This window comes from Notothenia coriiceps, unplaced genomic scaffold (assembly GCF_000735185.1).
Source record: "Notothenia coriiceps isolate Sejong01 unplaced genomic scaffold, NC01 NC01_scaffold00028428, whole genome shotgun sequence".
NCBI lineage: Eukaryota > Metazoa > Chordata > Actinopteri > Perciformes > Nototheniidae > Notothenia > Notothenia coriiceps.
In genome coordinates, this window is record NW_011361129.1 from 44,842 (window position 1) to 61,512 (window position 16,671).

The 16,671-nt window shown below is 42.9% G+C and overlaps 1 protein-coding gene across 1 annotated transcript in view; it reads left to right on the forward strand.

Moving 5' to 3' along the window:
• The first annotated feature begins 6,192 nt into the window (after positions 1-6,192).
• The window catches only part of tesk1b (testis associated actin remodelling kinase 1b), a 21,081-nt gene continuing 10,602 nt past the window's right edge, over positions 6,193-16,671 (forward strand). Inside the window, 2 exon segments of the mRNA XM_010785903.1 lie at positions 6,193-6,371; positions 7,066-7,740. Coding sequence (XP_010784205.1) covers positions 7,546-7,740 — 195 coding nt within the window. The 5' untranslated portion in view covers positions 6,193-6,371; positions 7,066-7,545.

A 16,671-nucleotide genomic window follows, 5' to 3' on the forward strand; every position in this document is an offset into this window, starting at 1 on the left:
CCGTTACGTTTGGACCAATCCGCGGACTTCCTCACACACACACACACTCGGCGGGACGTTGCGAGGCTCGCTGCTGCGAGGAGCGGACACTGTGAGCCGGCTCACTGGTGTGGGGTCGGCGAGGCAGCGAGACACCGCGGAACTCAGCCTGGACACACACACTAACTCCCAGCCAGAATGCGGGTGTGTGTGTGTTCAGGCTGGGTTTCGCTGTCTCGCGTATTCCAGTACACCTCAACAATGGAATTATGATCAGTAGAAATGGCCGTGACATGGGACCTTTAAGATTTAAACTATCATCTATTCNCAGACGGCCACTGGGCTCACAGGGGGGGGGCAGGAGCTCCAACAAGCCGTTTAGGACAGAGAGTGAATACACATACTATACACAGAGATGCTGTATGAGAAACCAATGTGATTTTGGAAAATTGCACAATATAAATGTATTCCAGTATACCTCAACAATGGAATTATGATCAGTAGAAATGGCCGTGACATGGGACCTTTAAGATTAAAACTATCATCTATTATAGCATCTTAACCCTAAAATTATCATTATGTGATCTGATTTATTTTAAACAGTAACTTTATGACATATTTAAGTGAAATAGTAGCTCCTGTGTCTTCAAGTTATGTTTAAAAAGCATCTCCATTAGCCTGATGTGTAACCTGATGAAAGGGCGTGAGTGCATTCATCATGTATGTTGAACACTGCATATTAAGGCCCTTCTGTGTGAATGAAAGAAATGTAAAATCAATAATGTCCTCAGAATGGCAGCAGCACCCCGCTGAGTTATTTATTGATTCCCTTTTTTCAGGAGGGACCTAATTTCCCGGCCCGTTTTGATTTTCGAGATGAAGCTCAGAGGCAGGAAGTTTTCAGCAGAACGAGGTGAGTTCTCTTTAAAATCTGTTAACGGAGGAAGTGTCTGTTTTTCTGCAACCTTTGGCTCACAGGCGTTGACCTACAACCGGTTTAAGCCATTACCACGTCGCTGAGAGGCAATACACTATCTGTTGACAAAGTGAAGTGACTGTCATAGAATTAAAAGAGAAATACTTCTGGACGGGAGTGCGCCCAGTCCAAAAACATCACATAAACATATCAGGGACTTAACTGAGTGCAGAAAACAGATCATTCCTTACCTGTGAGGTGAAACCTGAGGCTCAGAAACCACCGGGCATGTAGAGACAAGAGGGAAGAGCGGGGAAAACACACAATTTCCCAGTGTTTGTATTCCTGTGTGGACAAATGCTGCCGTCTGGGGAAAGTGCATAACGTAAATGTAGCTGCTCCTAACTGCCCATTATTTGGAGATGAAGTGGTGTCTTTAGCTTGTGCTCTGGCGTGAAGCCTGTTGCAAGGGCCTTCAGGGTAAAATGATACGGGGTCGCTGAACAACAGAGGATGGCTTTGGGCTCTTTAGGATCGATTTCCATCTTCTTTCCTGTCTTTGTTGTCACGGGATAAATGCCACATACCTTCTACCTATAGATCACGATTGTGTCTTTCACATTGTGGAGAACAACTGTCTGAAGTCGGATCATGTTACACTCTCAGTCAATTGCATATAGGGTTAATTTTCCTAATGAGGTAACAGACAGTCTCCCCTTTGGTTCCAGTCATCTCTTATTGGACGGTCATTTACTTTACTGGCTCCCTGTGGATCAAGCACTTCACTCTGATTCACTTTCCAGCGCCTAGAGACCAATGCAGCTGTCCCTGGAGGTTGGAGACTGTCTTTGTGGTCGTTTGGGAGCTCTTCAATTACTTAAAATCATTGTGTTCGGTCTTTTACCCAGATTCTTATTTGCAGGGTGGAAGAAGCAGGTTTAACTTCCTGGAATTACCCTTAAAGTCACAATTTATACTTATTATTAAGGTCATTTCTAGGTAATGCAAGTGGACGGCCATCCACTGCTTTGAATGAAAACTGCCTTTAAATTAATATCAAACTCAAACAGAAAACTCAAAATTAAATGAATTGAAAAAAATGATATTTACGAGGAAATTATTTGAAAACATTTTTTTCTTTTACAATTTTAAAGTGTTTAATTGCTTTTTTTTATATATATATTTTTATCTCAAAACATAACCATACACACATATTTACTTTGTTCCTTTCACTCATCAGCCTCGCCTTCCATCTCAAGGCTTTACTGTATAAACATTTTATAAAAATAGAAATGGAACAAAACATGATACAAATATACAGTAAATCAAAAAAATAATAATACTGCATTACATTTTGTTCTTTTTTTTTAAACTGACATTTGACTTACAACAAATAACATGAATTCACATTATTGGGGGGGTTTATTGTTCAAGAAACTCAATGAATGGTGATGACTACATTTCTGTTTTTTTAGATACCGCATTTTATGCAGCAGCTCCTCCACTTGTCTATATGTCCACTCAGCAGAAGTCTTTCATCCAGCCTGGGAGGAGGGGAAAGAGATGGGGGGGGGACCATGTGGCGCCTCCTCTCCCTCCCCCTCCTCACCCCTCATGCTCCTCCTTTGGGGACAGGCGTGCTGGCACATGAAACAGCTGGTGTCCCCTGAAAACCAATTATAAAGGCCCCTAGCCCCCCGCCCGGCTGCATGTATGGGCCGGTCGGGGGGGAGAGTGTGATCGTTAGCTTCCACAGATGAGGCGTAACGAGGGGCCGCCATCGGGACCCTCAGATGGGACTCCCAGGATATAGATTTTACTGTCCAGACCTGGATGTATAGGTGGAAATTGGAAATTCAGATGCAGGAGAGGATGATGTTTTATTTATTGCGAATACTGTATATCCAGCATGGGTCCCGACTGGAGCGCTGTACAGATCTGGGGCTGTGGAGCATGTATTGTAAGCATATTTTTGCATGGAAAATAGATAAAAATCAAAAGTGAGTGAGACTTGTTTCTGCAAGCGGAACTTATTTAATGGAAAGCTCTCTTTTAATCGATGTTCCTAACAGGTTGTGGATCACTTTTGGACATAATTAACTATAATAAGGGGATCCAAGCAGGAGCGTGTTATTGATCCACTTCCTGCCGGGTGTTGATCAAACTTTTCAGCAGGGGATCTGAACGAGAGCCAGCCTCATTAAAATACATTTGTTATGTCCCTCGTGAGACCAAAAGAAAGATGGACTCGTTGATATTTAGCCTGGTCTTGCTAGAATTGGGAGACAAAATAAATTATAAGAGATTGAGGATTTTGAAGCTGCTATTTTCCTAGATATACTCTCTTAGATAAATACTGAGTCAGCCCGTCTGTTCGTAAAAGACCCAATATTGATTCAGGTCTTTCAATAAGGTGAATTGGTTTCTTTGAGGGTCTTTGGTTTTCTTTGATTTATTGACAACCTATCAGTAAGTCCCGCGACCCATTAATCAAGATGGAGACAGGCTTTCAGCGACCTTATGGGCTTCATTCAGTATTTTGCATCTCAATTTTATAACATCATTGCAGTTAAGAAACATTTTTTTAAATAATCAAAATTGATGCAGCAGAGGTGTTGTCTTTCCCCCCAGAGGAACCTTTGACAAAGTGACAAGCCAGCATGGAGCCAGAGATGAGGTCTGCAGAGGTCTGAAGTATTAAACAAACTTCTTTCACCAAATATTCATGTTCACACTTGCAGTCTTCAGGCCTAACCGTTGTGCCTCAAAGGAAATCACGTGAGGCACTTTGTCCTGATATAACAGAATTTGTCCTGTAACACGTGTAGTTTACAAAATGTCAGAAAAAGAAACTAAAATGTGCATCATCTTAGTTTAACGTGCGAGCATGCTAATATTTACTTCTTGGCGCTGGGGGAATGTGGCTCAGAAGGTAAAGCCACCAATTGAAAGGTGGTGGTTCGATCCCCATGTTTTTCTTGGGCAAGATACTTTACCATCTGTGTGTGAATCTATTTCGGAGCCTTGAACGTCAGCTTCTGCCACTGTACGAACGTGAATGCTGACATGTATATGTAAAAACACTTCGAGGGGACGCAAAGACTGGAAAAAGCGACATGTGAATAAATAAATGCTGTTTACCATTTAGCACAGAGTACAGCTGAGGCTTAACATTTTCACATTACATAAGGGGATTATCAACGAGCCATTGTTCAGCATTTGCCGTAAAGTTAGTGTAGGGATTGTCTCGTTGTTTGCTCTTCACACACAAAGTTTAGTTATTTGAGCGGCCGGTCAATGAAAGACAATAGAAAGTCATGAGAGAAAAATCTCTGCCCGGGAATATACAGCCCCTCTGGGTGATAAATTAACCCTGAGCCTCGTCTGAAAGGTCAGCGGAAGTCAACATAATCTCCTGTCACACACCTACACACACACATGCATGAATGCTTGCACATAATCCCTGTACACATGCTCACTGAAGCCCAACTTGGACAGATATAACAATCTGTGTGATGAATAAGTGATTGGTACAATAAATAATAAATAGTACACATTATTATCGGCAACAATGGTGTGACTTTAGTGTTTTTCCTCTGGCTTCACGACAGAGCCTATAAACAGATTGATACATAACGCAGAGAGACTGCAGATCTGTACAGAGGACCTCATCACACACCTCCAGCCCAATGTGTTAACGGTGTGTCATCTCTCTGAGTATGTGGCGGTGAGGTGTGAGACGACTTCTCGCTGTATAACACACTTTTTTATGGGTCTTTGGCTTCGAGGCACATTTTGGGTTCCCGGTGCAATTTTCACAATCAGGTGTAAAGAGCGTTAATATCCTCGCCTGAGTCAGAGTCCTCTTTTAAATCTCTCCTTACACAAACATCTCCGTTTTCTTAGATTTTCTTTTATCTTGTATCAATAGAATTGGTTTTTACCTATTTTATTCTGGGCCTGTTTTTGTCTATTACATAATGTTCTCCATTTGACGAATGTTCCATCTTTGTGTGAAGCACGTTGCAGCCTCGGTTTTGAAAAGGGCTTTATGCAGCAGCTACAAAACATAAAATAAAAGCCATTGAAGGAGCCTCATTTGAACTGATATATAAAATATGTAGTAGATTTGTTATCATTCAGGCCAGTTAGGAATAATTGGAACACATCCCAACTGTACTTGCCAATTATTTGTTATGCCCTTATTTAATAACGTCTTAGATGTCTCACATAGGGCAGATTTACAGTATTTGAACTGCAAAGTTTCTACTCAGCTAGGAGCCTTTTAGTGCCTTTTTAGTCTCAGTCTTCAAATTAGTTTAATAAACACAGTTTAAAGTCTAAGGTGACATCAGGTAGACATCTGGTTTCAAACTGTTTTAGTTTCCAACCCTTAACAGCGCTGCCATGCTTCGTTGGACCCCCTTCACAGGTAGCATAATTCTCTATGCTCATTAAGTTTTAATATTTCTCAAAGAAATCTAATATTTAGCATTTGAAAACAATCTGAAAAACAGTTTTTGGTCGAAGTGTTCCACTGGGTATCACAAGATTCACCGCATGTTACTTTATAGCAGAAATAAAGTGTTGTCCTGGCTCTCTTACTGGCTCAATATGCATTTATCTTAAAATCAGAAATGTATCGTGCAAATTCTTCCTTCTTTTAAGTATGCTTCCAGTGATGAGCACCTCACCCCTTGTTGGGCAGTCATTTTATAGAGTTTTGCTTGAATAATAATTTCTTAATTTGCTCTAATTAACCACAGTATTAATTGAAGCAGGCCCTGGCCTCTGTCACAACATCAGTTGAAATAACTAATAATATACTTCTTCTGCTTAGCCTACTTGCTAAATATTCCCAAATCAATTATGTTGTGTTTTATATAGTCCTCTGCCTGCACCTTTTAATTGGAGTTGGAGGAAACATGTTACACAGGATTAAGATGGTGGTCTAAAGGGGCCCTACTGCTAATTGTTGCATCAGGGCCCCTAGACCGCTAAAGAAGCTAGACACAAATAGATATTTTAACAAACAAATATATAACTTCAGCATAATGAATCCAGATAGTTTGTTATTATTATTATTATTATTGTTATTATTATTTAATCTTTTCTAGTTAAATAGAATGTTGACAGCTATGATGCACAACCATGATAATCAAGTAAAAAGGGGGGCCGGTTCCAACGCCCCCCAGGTGCATTTTTTGCTGTGATCACGTGTTGGTCCCGCCCCCTTCTTGCCGCCTCCAATAAAGCACAGCAAAAGTCACCGCTCCCCTTCTTCCTTCATGCAACCGAGCCCACAGCGAGGCAGGCAGCGCGGGCACGTAAAACGAAACCACCGGAGCCCGCGTGCGTGAAGCCTGCGCACAAAGATGATGAATTAGTAAAACAAGAGCTCCGGTAACAGGACGATCCGGAATCTGGGTCTCATCAGAGGACACATGTGGAGGTTATGTCCCTAGAAGAAGGCCAGGTGAGTCCTCCTCTGCGGGCGAACGCGCGTCGGTGCTTGGTGTGCGTCAGCGTTTTTTCGGTTTGACTGTGAATTATGAGAAGGGGGACTGGAGTTCGTGACAGATGAGCCCACAAACTCCTCTCATCTCGGCATCCATAATTCACAAGCCGCAGTCAGGCAGTGTGGACACGCAGGTTCCTGCAGAGCATCTTCAGGAGGCGCTCTTTAGAGACCCCCAATAATAATACTGTGACTGAGCGAGCATTAGTGCAGCAGCCATGAATACAGCCGGGTGATTGGATCAGCTTTAAGGCTTCCCTGTGTGTGCAAAGTGCAGTAATAACAATAAGAGGCGATATCATGCTGCATTCAGGGCTGTTATCACTGGAGAGCAGATAGCACACTCTCATTTAGGCCACTCTTGATTGATTTTTAATGACATTATTGTTTTCACCATGTCCTCATTGAATTCTGATCCTGTTTGCCCTCATGGTAATAAAGCCCAATGTTTGAGCGGCGTTAAAACAGCTTCATCATGCCTCGGTGCAACGTGCGTCAGATCTTGTGACGTCTAAAAAAGGAGCATTATGATGTTTCATACATTTGAAAAGTTTTATAGATTCAGCCAGTGTGAGTTTGTAGTGTCGGATTATCATATGCACACACTTTATGATTTAGTGTATTAACGCCCCTCTTTCTGCCCCCTCTTTAGCTTTAATAGGCTGCAGCGTCACGGAGGCAGCGCTGTGCGCACTGGAAACCCGGGATTCAATTGGTGGAACCAAGAGGGGAGCCCCGGCCTTTTTCACTGCAGGAGGAGCAGACTTAAGGGAACCGAGAGAGAGGAGGAAAAATAGAGAGAGAGAGCTCACTGCCAAGACAGCAGCAGCAGTGTGCGCAGTTTCCAAATCGGCACAGCCTCCTCTGCTGCACGGCATGAGGGACTTCACCCAAACTGCGCATTGACTCTGCAGGATGCACCTAGGCGCGTGCTTACTTTGTTAGACAGGCTGTTCAGGAATTTGTGACACAGCCCGACCACAGCTGCGACATTACCCCCTCCCCCCCCCAAACTGAGAGTTTCTCACCCCCTGCGCTCTGGCCTTGTGGTGGACATGGGAAATGTAAACAGTAGTCGGGCTGGATTGTAACTACGCACACTTCCCACGTCCTCCTCCCACCTCCTACCGGGATGGAGATGGAGACGGAGAGGGTCGAGCCGGAGCAGGAGAGGGAGGCAGAGCCGCCCATGCACAGCGTCCACGGGACCAACCGGATCCGGCCGTCCTCGTACCGGGCCCTGCGCAGCGCCGTGTCCAGCCTGGCCCGCCTGGATGACTTCACCTGCGAGAAGATCGGCGCTGGCTTCTTCTCAGAGGTGTTCAAGGTGAGAGAAAGTGCCATTGCTTTTTTTTTCTTCTGCAGGTTCAAAGTTTCCATTTTCAACTCCTCCAGGTCTCCAAAATCAAATATATGTATATGCATTTGATTATGCAAGATGGTTAGGCAAGAGTGTGTGCAGAACTACACTTTTTTTGACAGATCTTAGGGACTTCCTCACTTCATCCCTCACCCTCTATCACAGAAGCTGTATCCATGGCAACCAGTGCATCCTAATAAGCATGATGCTGCTGAGTAATTGCAGGAGGAAGTTGGTGATGGGAGTTTTTCTTTTTAAAGGATGGCGTCATGTTGGAAATGTACACCTCGCTGTCCTTCCTTAAGGTGCTCCGCTCTCCACACGTGTTTGCTCTGCACTGACCCACATGTTGTGTAAGGTGGTCTCAGTGTGTGTTGGTGTGTAACTGGATCCTATCAGGACAGGTAGATCCGACACACGTGGAGGTAACACTATCCCGGGTTCAGGACAACAACCTCACCCCCCTTCCTGTCACGCTGCCGTTCACTTGCATAGAGGCTAACTCTGAGAGTCGCCTGATTCGCCTCATTAAGAGTCGCCACATACAGAACAACAGTGTGATGGTTTGAGAGATAACACAACACAAAGGGAGGCTGGTCAGGGAGCAAACGGCTTCATGTTGGAAAGTGAACTTGGTTTATTTTATATAATGTTTGTTTAAAAGCAGAGAAAGTTGTGGATATTAATTTAGTCCACGAATAAGGAAGAAACAGTTAGGAGTCTAACCAGTAAATTCAGATTAATTGTTTCAGCCCTACTTTATGCGCGAAAATATGTTTCATAAAGCAGTGTCTTGTAATCCCATGTGATCAGCCAAATGTAAACAAACCATGTGCTATTACCAAATGTGATTCATACGACTGTATCGAATCACATTTGGTAATAGCACATGGTTTGTTTACATTTGGCTGATCACATGGGATTACAAGACACTGCTTTATGAAACATATTTTCNTGTGTGTGTGTGTGTGTGTGTGTGTGTGTGTGTGTGTGTGTGTGTGTGTGTGTGTGTGTGTGTGTGTGTGTGTGTGTGTGTGTGTGTGTGTGTGTGTGTGTGGTGAGAAAGCGACGGTCTGTATGTGTCATTTCCAGTGTTGGAAACTGTTAAAGTGATTGAAGGCGTGAATTAATGTTGGCATTATGCAACAACGAATAAGGAATATTTTTCCTTGTGTATTGCTTGAATGTGATGTGAGCATGCTATCATTTGCTGATTTGGGTTCAAACTTGTCTGTCTATTATCTCTAACAATTTTGAATCCATCAAATATTTGTTGCTACCCTTCCCTCACTTCGATAAACAAAAAGGATTTTGTAGAAAAACACGTCGACATCTCTCAAATCAAGGTGTCAATAAAGGAACATATTGGTATCGCTAACAAAGCGTGTAGCTAACCCTACTTAAGAAAACAGTCAATAGTGTTTTGCAAATAACAGCAGGTTGTAATCTTGTGTTTTGAGTGACTTGTGTTTGTTTTAGGATGTGAAATCAAGCTTTTAAAGCTCACCACATTTCCTTGGAGCTAATAATAAAGTTGAACCGGCATGGGAGGGTTTCAGGTTGTGACTGCATTAGTGTGTAATGAAATAATAAGAGAGTGAGGGAGAGTGTGTGAAGGGTCAAAGTCTGGAGTCAGAAGTGCTGATCTGAAGCCAGTGTTACCGGCCTGGATCTGGATCAGAGCGGTGATGGAAAACAACCACAAAGCCTATTAGAGACCAGACTGAGTGCAGCGAGTAATGCTATTAGCACACACACTCATACCTCATCTTAACGGCCAGTCAATAAGAGTGCTTCTTTGCATCCGTTTGAAATCCTTTCTCCACAGAGCTACTTGAGCCTGGGGCAAAGTGCTGGGTGCCCTCGTGTAAATCACATGTCATTGCGGGAACAGTAGTTGCTTCCTCCTGGAAAGAGGATGTTGGCGCAGAAATGGAAAAGATGCTGCAGGAGTGTGGAGGGACTAATCTTTATGTAATTACAGCTCTAGAGGATGAGCAGGCTCCTGGAGGCTGGAGACAGAGCTGCAGTCGATTAGGAGGTTTCTTTTTACACACAGCCTCCTCCTGCTGCCACACACACACAGCCTCCTCCTGCTGCCACACACACACACAGCCTCCTCCTGCTGCCATTAGCACAGAGGTCTCTGGCAGGATGGCGCTGCATGGCTGGGGATTTACAACACACTTTCTCCCTGCCTTCTTCTCATCCTGGGACACACACACACACACACACACACACACACACACACACACACACACACACACACACACACACACACACACACACACACACACACACACACACACACACACACACACAGCTGATGCAGCAGAAGTTAGAAATGCAACTCTGCCTCATTTGACTGTTTTGTCCCGACAGTTTTTAGCCTCATCATTAAGTGCAATATTTTCTCGGTGTGTGTGTGGCCTAGCATTACTATACTTGTGGGGACCTAAATCTGTTTACAAAGTCACGTGTGGGGACTCTCCTCCCTTATGGGGACAAAATGGAGGTCTTCACCCTAAAATCATTCATTTTAGGGTGAAGACTTGGTTAGGTTTAGGGTAAGGGTTCAGCATGTGTTGGTTATGGTTAGGGTAAGTCTCCAGGAAATGCATGTAAGTCAATGTAATGTCCCCTGAAGTGATGTATACATGGTGTGTGTGTGTGTATGTGTGTGTGTGTGTGTGTGTGTGTGTGTGTGTGTGTGTGTGTGTCCTCTGAAAGAGACTTAACCCTTCAAAGCCACCACGAGGTCTGTATAGTGTTTTTTTTTCTTCCAAATTCTTTATGCCAACCACTTTTTACTGGTCATCTCCATGGACTCGCCACTGGAATGCCAATGTCCACGCCTACATCAAGATTACACCATGATATGGAGCAAACACACACACCCACCCACAACAGACTCATGCATGCCACTAGAACACACCCTGAAGCTCTCCTTCAAAACACACTCGGCCTTGTAAAGTGCTGCAGTCAGCAGAGGAAAGGTCGCGGGCATCTCTCTCCTCGCTCGGTGAAGCCAACATGTGCAGTAATGTCTGTCATTAGCCGGCGGCCCGGCGGGACGACTGAAGCACAGCGAGGAGGAGGAGGAGGAGGAGGAGGAGGAGGAGGAGGAGGATGATGAGGAGGATGAAACCAAAAGGCAAGAGAAATTAGTTGGACCTTTGTAAAAGAGTTGTCCAGAAATTGCAAGAAAATGCTCTTCTCAGAATCCAGATCAATAAAGATGAAGGATGTTTGTTTAAAGGATGAAAGTAATTCATCATTAAATCATTTCTGTAACACTTGCCATAACTATATCTGTTAGTTGTATTGTACAGGGCCAGCATATTGGAAATACGAGACTCCAGGATACTAGCCATCAAAAACACAACATTTCCTGTTTCCAAATGTTCAGCTACAATATATATTTTGTCCAATTTATTCTCCATTCACAATTGCCGAAACTCTGTGGTTGCATTTCCTTCTTTTCAAAACATACAATTATTTGAGAAATACCAGATCCTGCCATTTCTACTAAATCATCAAATTAAAAGATCTAACCAAGCATTTCAAAAACACTCGCCATGTTCAATTGTAGAATATAAAACCCTCATGACTTTAAAATAGACACGTTCCCTGAATCATTATGAAGTGCCTAACTTCCCTGTCCTCAGTGCCAGATACAGTCCTGTGTTTACTCATTGCTTTTGATGATTTTTTTCCCCTTAATGACACTTTTTGGGCTTCCAACATTTCGTGGAAGTGCTTTTGAAGAGGAGAAAACTCAGTGTGCAGAACAAATCACATGTTACTGCAGTTTGCAGAGGTGGAGTGTGACCAAACTACCTACATGCACACACACACGCTGAATGACTCTGCCTCTGGCCACTGGGACAAATGTAAGGTGTCTTTTGGCTTGTGGATTTGAAGGGTACTTCCCAACGCTCTAATAACCAAACAAACACCTTTAAGTAAATGATGGGTATTTTTGATGGAAATACCCAAAGACTACCTTAGAATAGGGCTGCTCGATTACGGCAAAAATCATAATCTCGATTATTTGGGTCAATAATTGTAATTGCAATGATTGAATGCGATTATTAATTGACTATGAAAACATCCATTTATTGGAAAATGTGAACAGTATGTTTTTAACAGTTGATTACCCTGAACTTTAAGTATAATTCAACTGAAAAAGCAAAAAAAAAATTATATAAAAAAAAAAAAGTAATAATATTAATAATAAAATAATAATCGTTTTATATAGATTACGTTGTTTTCGTAATCGTTGCAAGCCATAATCGTAATCACGATTCAAATACGATTAATTGAGCAGCCCTACCTTAGAATCAGTTGGTTATCCCCATAAGACTGTCATGTTATTGTGGTATGGTACTTTACAGTCTCACTGCTCAGTACACACCCTTGAAAAACAGAAATATCATCATCATCATTAAATGTGCAGCGTTTTTCCCCAGACCTAAATTTGCCTTAGAATCAGCTTTTCAGGCCATCAGACAAAAAAGGAACCCTTCGCACAATTTGACAGGCGAGCTTTGAGCTAAAGTGTGAAGGGAATGCAAGTGAAAAATTCCCTGAGGGGGGGGTGAAGTCTACTCACTCTGTATGTGCGAATTTGAGAAAATTAGCTTCTTGTTCAAACCAACTTAAGGCCTAAGCCGCCGCCTGAGGCTCTGCTCTCAGTTATAGCGTGAAGAAGCAAAAAAGTGTATGAATGCATGTGTGGGGGGACTGAAATGAGGCACTGAGCCGTCAGCGAGCGAGCAGGGAGGTCCCCCCCCCTTCCCCCCGTGTGCGGTCGAGTCGGGCTCAGAAACACAATCTGATCCAGGAGGCAAACAGTATAGGTAGCAGACAAGCTGACACACAACAGCTCACTCACTCCGTTGCACAACAACAACACTGGACTGACCCCCCCCAGCCTGCCACACACTATCCTAAACAAGAGTAAGTGGAGGTTTAGCAGAAGCAGGTTAAAGAGACAGACAGAAAGACTGCACTGCTGTCTGATAGTATGCATTTACCAGGCAGAGAGGGTATAATGAGAGACTATATAGCGTGGCATGTTGGGAAATGTAGGATTGAGTTTTATTGGAGTCATACCTGGAAGTCAGGATATCTTGGCTTCTGCAGAGTGAATTTTAACCGCGCTTTTTATATCTGCGTCTTGTTTAATACTAAAATCCTTTGAGTGCTCCTTGAATTTGTCCGAGAGTCTATGAACATTTCTCAGAATCCTAATGACCTAAAAGCAAATGTAAACAAATTTGCTTTTGATTGAAGTGGCAGACAAGTGGCTTGACACATTTTTAGATAACGTTTTTTCCCTCAATTTAGGTGAACCGACTCTTGATAACAACCACTGAGCTCTGCTGCACTACCACCACATTTCAGAACTTCCGATTTGGTCACACGCAAACCCGGAGCCATTTGTTTACTTTTTAAAATGGGAGCGCCCTTCCTCGAGGTTTAGCTACCACACTGCCAACATGTGGAGCGGAGCAAACGCTCATTGTGCGTTGATGTAAACACAACACTGCGTCTCTTGAGATTAATTTATAAATACACTGTTAACCATAATGGAAAGGAGGAGGGATCTGAAACCAGATAATTGTGCAACTCTTACCCAACGTTTCTCTATTTTAATCCCTAGTTCATCTTAAATATGTTAAGCAACAAACAGCTCAGCGCTTTCGTGTGTGTGCGGCTGTGCATAACATAAACAAAGCTGAATACTTAGCAGGCCCCGACTGGAGAGAGGGAGGAGAGGAACGATGAGAGAAAAGTGTTAAGCCGCTAATGTTCAAGTCTGCACTGGCTCTGTCAAACCAACACCATCCTCCAATGGCAACACTGACACACTAAATCCCCAACACTGAAATTGATAACAAAACAGCGACAGGTGATGATGGATCGAGGGGAGTGTTTGCACAAACTCCTTTGTTGTCGTTTTGCTTTCTTCTGAACTGATATTGTTACCGGGAATCACTAAATACTGGTCGCATCCCAACACGTTCTGAGGGGAGAGTCCCACCATCAGTATCCATTTCTATCAGGCACGTGTTCTTGCACGAGGAGTCTTGGCAGAAATTCTCCCGAAGCTGACAGGATGTGACAAATGATTTTGATTAAATGGCTGGAATCCACTTTTTGATATCAATAGGACTATTCTTATGAAACACACACACACACACACACACACACACACACACACACACACACACACACACACAGTCTGTCAGAAGCAGCTGCCACACACCTACAGACACACAAGCGCACACCCACACGTACAACACATCACACATCATCATCACCACCACTCAAGTTGACAGTATTTGTACTTTGGAGACGCCAGTCTGTTTCAAATCCTCTCTTTATCTAATTACTCTCCTTCAGCTTATTATCAGCATATCTCATGTGTGAGCATAAAACAACACTATACACACACACTTCCATCGCTGAACTCTAATCGGGCTAAATCACAGCCTGTATGATAATTACCATGATGACTACTTTCTTCATGGAGAAATGTTCACTGCGTGACTCATGTTAATGTAGGCCTAGTTGAATTTCAGTGTTACCTCCCACTTTTCGCAACAATTAAAAGACAAACATTTCTCATCAACTCTGAGATTTTCTAGCTACCAGAAAATCAGACCTTCCCAACCTGGGCTGTTTGCACACGAACCAGGGTGTGACCACGCTAACACCAGACACTTTAAGATTAACACATTTCTTTCAAAAAAATATTAAAAGCTTAAAGGTCCCATGTCATGGCCATTTCTACTGACCATAATTCCATTGTTGAGGTCTAGAATAGATTTATATTGTGCAATTTTCCAAGCTCACATTGGTTTCTCAAACAGCATCTCTGTGTAGTATGTGTATTCACTCTCTGTCCTAAACGGCTTGTTGGAGCTCCTGCCCCCCCCCCCTCCTTATGAGCCCACTGTGCTCTGATGAGTCCTCCACCGTTACAGCGGAACATTAGTGATTATGTGTTACAATGGCGTTAGCAACCAGAAAATGACACCAGTAATGACAAACAGATGAGAATGCTGCGTGGGGTCTGGGTGCCGTGTGCGAGGCTCGCTGCTGCGAGGAGCGGACAGTGTGAGCTGGGTTCATTTCCTGCTGCGTGGGGTCTCCGAGACAGCGCAAATGGACGCGGGTGCTGCAGCACCCCCATCTGCGAGGCTCCACTAGCAAACTAGCTTATCTGCTGTAGCTTCAGATTTATGATACAGACATAAAAGTGGTATAAATCTTTTCATACAACTCTTGGCAAGAAAGTGAACTTGGTTTCCCCCAAAACTATTACTTTTAAAACCCTAAAACATAAAACATGTTGGTGTGGTAAGACATTAGCAACTAGCCACACTGCTACAAGCTTGCCTATGAAAGGCCTTTACAGATCCAAACATTTCCACTTTCAACCAAACGGTAAAAGCTTTTGAAAACAACATGGACATATTTCCATGTCTCATGTAAATGATGGAGGAGGGCCAAATGAGAACCAAATCCAAAAGAAGCCTGATCTTGTGGTTCCTTGTTCTTAGTCAGCAGGTGTTATCTGTATTAGCAAATATACACATGCATCATCAGAACGGATACAGGTGGACATGACGCAGTAATCCAATTAAAAATCAATCCAACTTGTTTGTTAAGGAAGCTGCAGCCCTGAGCAAAAAGCAGTACAAATAAATACTCCCTGTAATTAAATTAATCAAGCAATGGTGCAATGTCTTTGAGATCGAGGGGTTTTATTGCTTTGTAGCCGTCAGGTTGAGTTAAAGGCTAATGGGAAAAGAAACTAAACAAAAGGAGTCTTACACAACGCAAACACTCAAGGAACTTTCCTTTGAAGAATATTAAAAAGGAAGATAAAAAAAGAGCACCTGAAGGATTTCTCTTGACACATGCTCCCCTCCTTTCTCCCTCTTTTTGTTTTCCCCTTTTCTTTTTTCCAGGTTTTGCACATGGGAGAGGTGAATGGCTGCCCGTCAGCCTGCTGCGAGCCTCCATTGATCTGCCCTGCGTGCGTACACACACACACACACACACACGCACACGCACACGGCTGGAAGCCAGGCGCCTTTGTAGCCAAGTGCTAAGACGTCCAATTCAAAGCCTGAATGTAAGGAAATGCACTATACACACAAGTGACTGCTTAATGAAACAAACGAAACATCAGATGGATGTTTGTTCTGCAGAACAGTCGGACCTTTTTACTCTGAACTGATCCAGGAACAATCGCTCAGCCATGTAAGCAAAGTTTATAAATGTGACTGATAGCCACGGTAACAATTTTGCATTTATATGGCGCTATCAAAAGGGCAGCCGATCCAAACCTAAGTGCTAACTTAAAAAGCCAGCCATAAACCACAGTGACATTTGCATGCTCATTGGCCATTCAAAGGGCAAAGCTGAAGGAGTGGCTTCACAACATCGAGTCACAACACAAAAAGTCTTAAATTAATGAGGTGAGGCTTAAGTTGGCCTTACATTTGCAAGGCTTGAGTGTTCAGAGAGCTTAATTCAGAGTTTTTACTTTGCTTGATGAAATGTCAATGTCTCAGGAATACGAGGCTTATGTGATACAGTCGTATGAATCACATTTGGTAATAGCACATGTTTGTTTACATTTGGCTGATCACATGGGATTACAAGACACTGCTTTATGAAAACATATTTTCGCGCATAAAGTAGGGCTGAAACAATTAATCCATAAATCTATAAAAATAAATTGTCCTTTAAAATGGATGCAGGTTAATGTGAATTTACTGGTTAGACTCCTAACTGTTTCTTCCTTATTCGTGGACTAAATTAATATCCACAACTTTCTCTGCTTTTAAACAAACATTATATAAAATAAACCAAGTT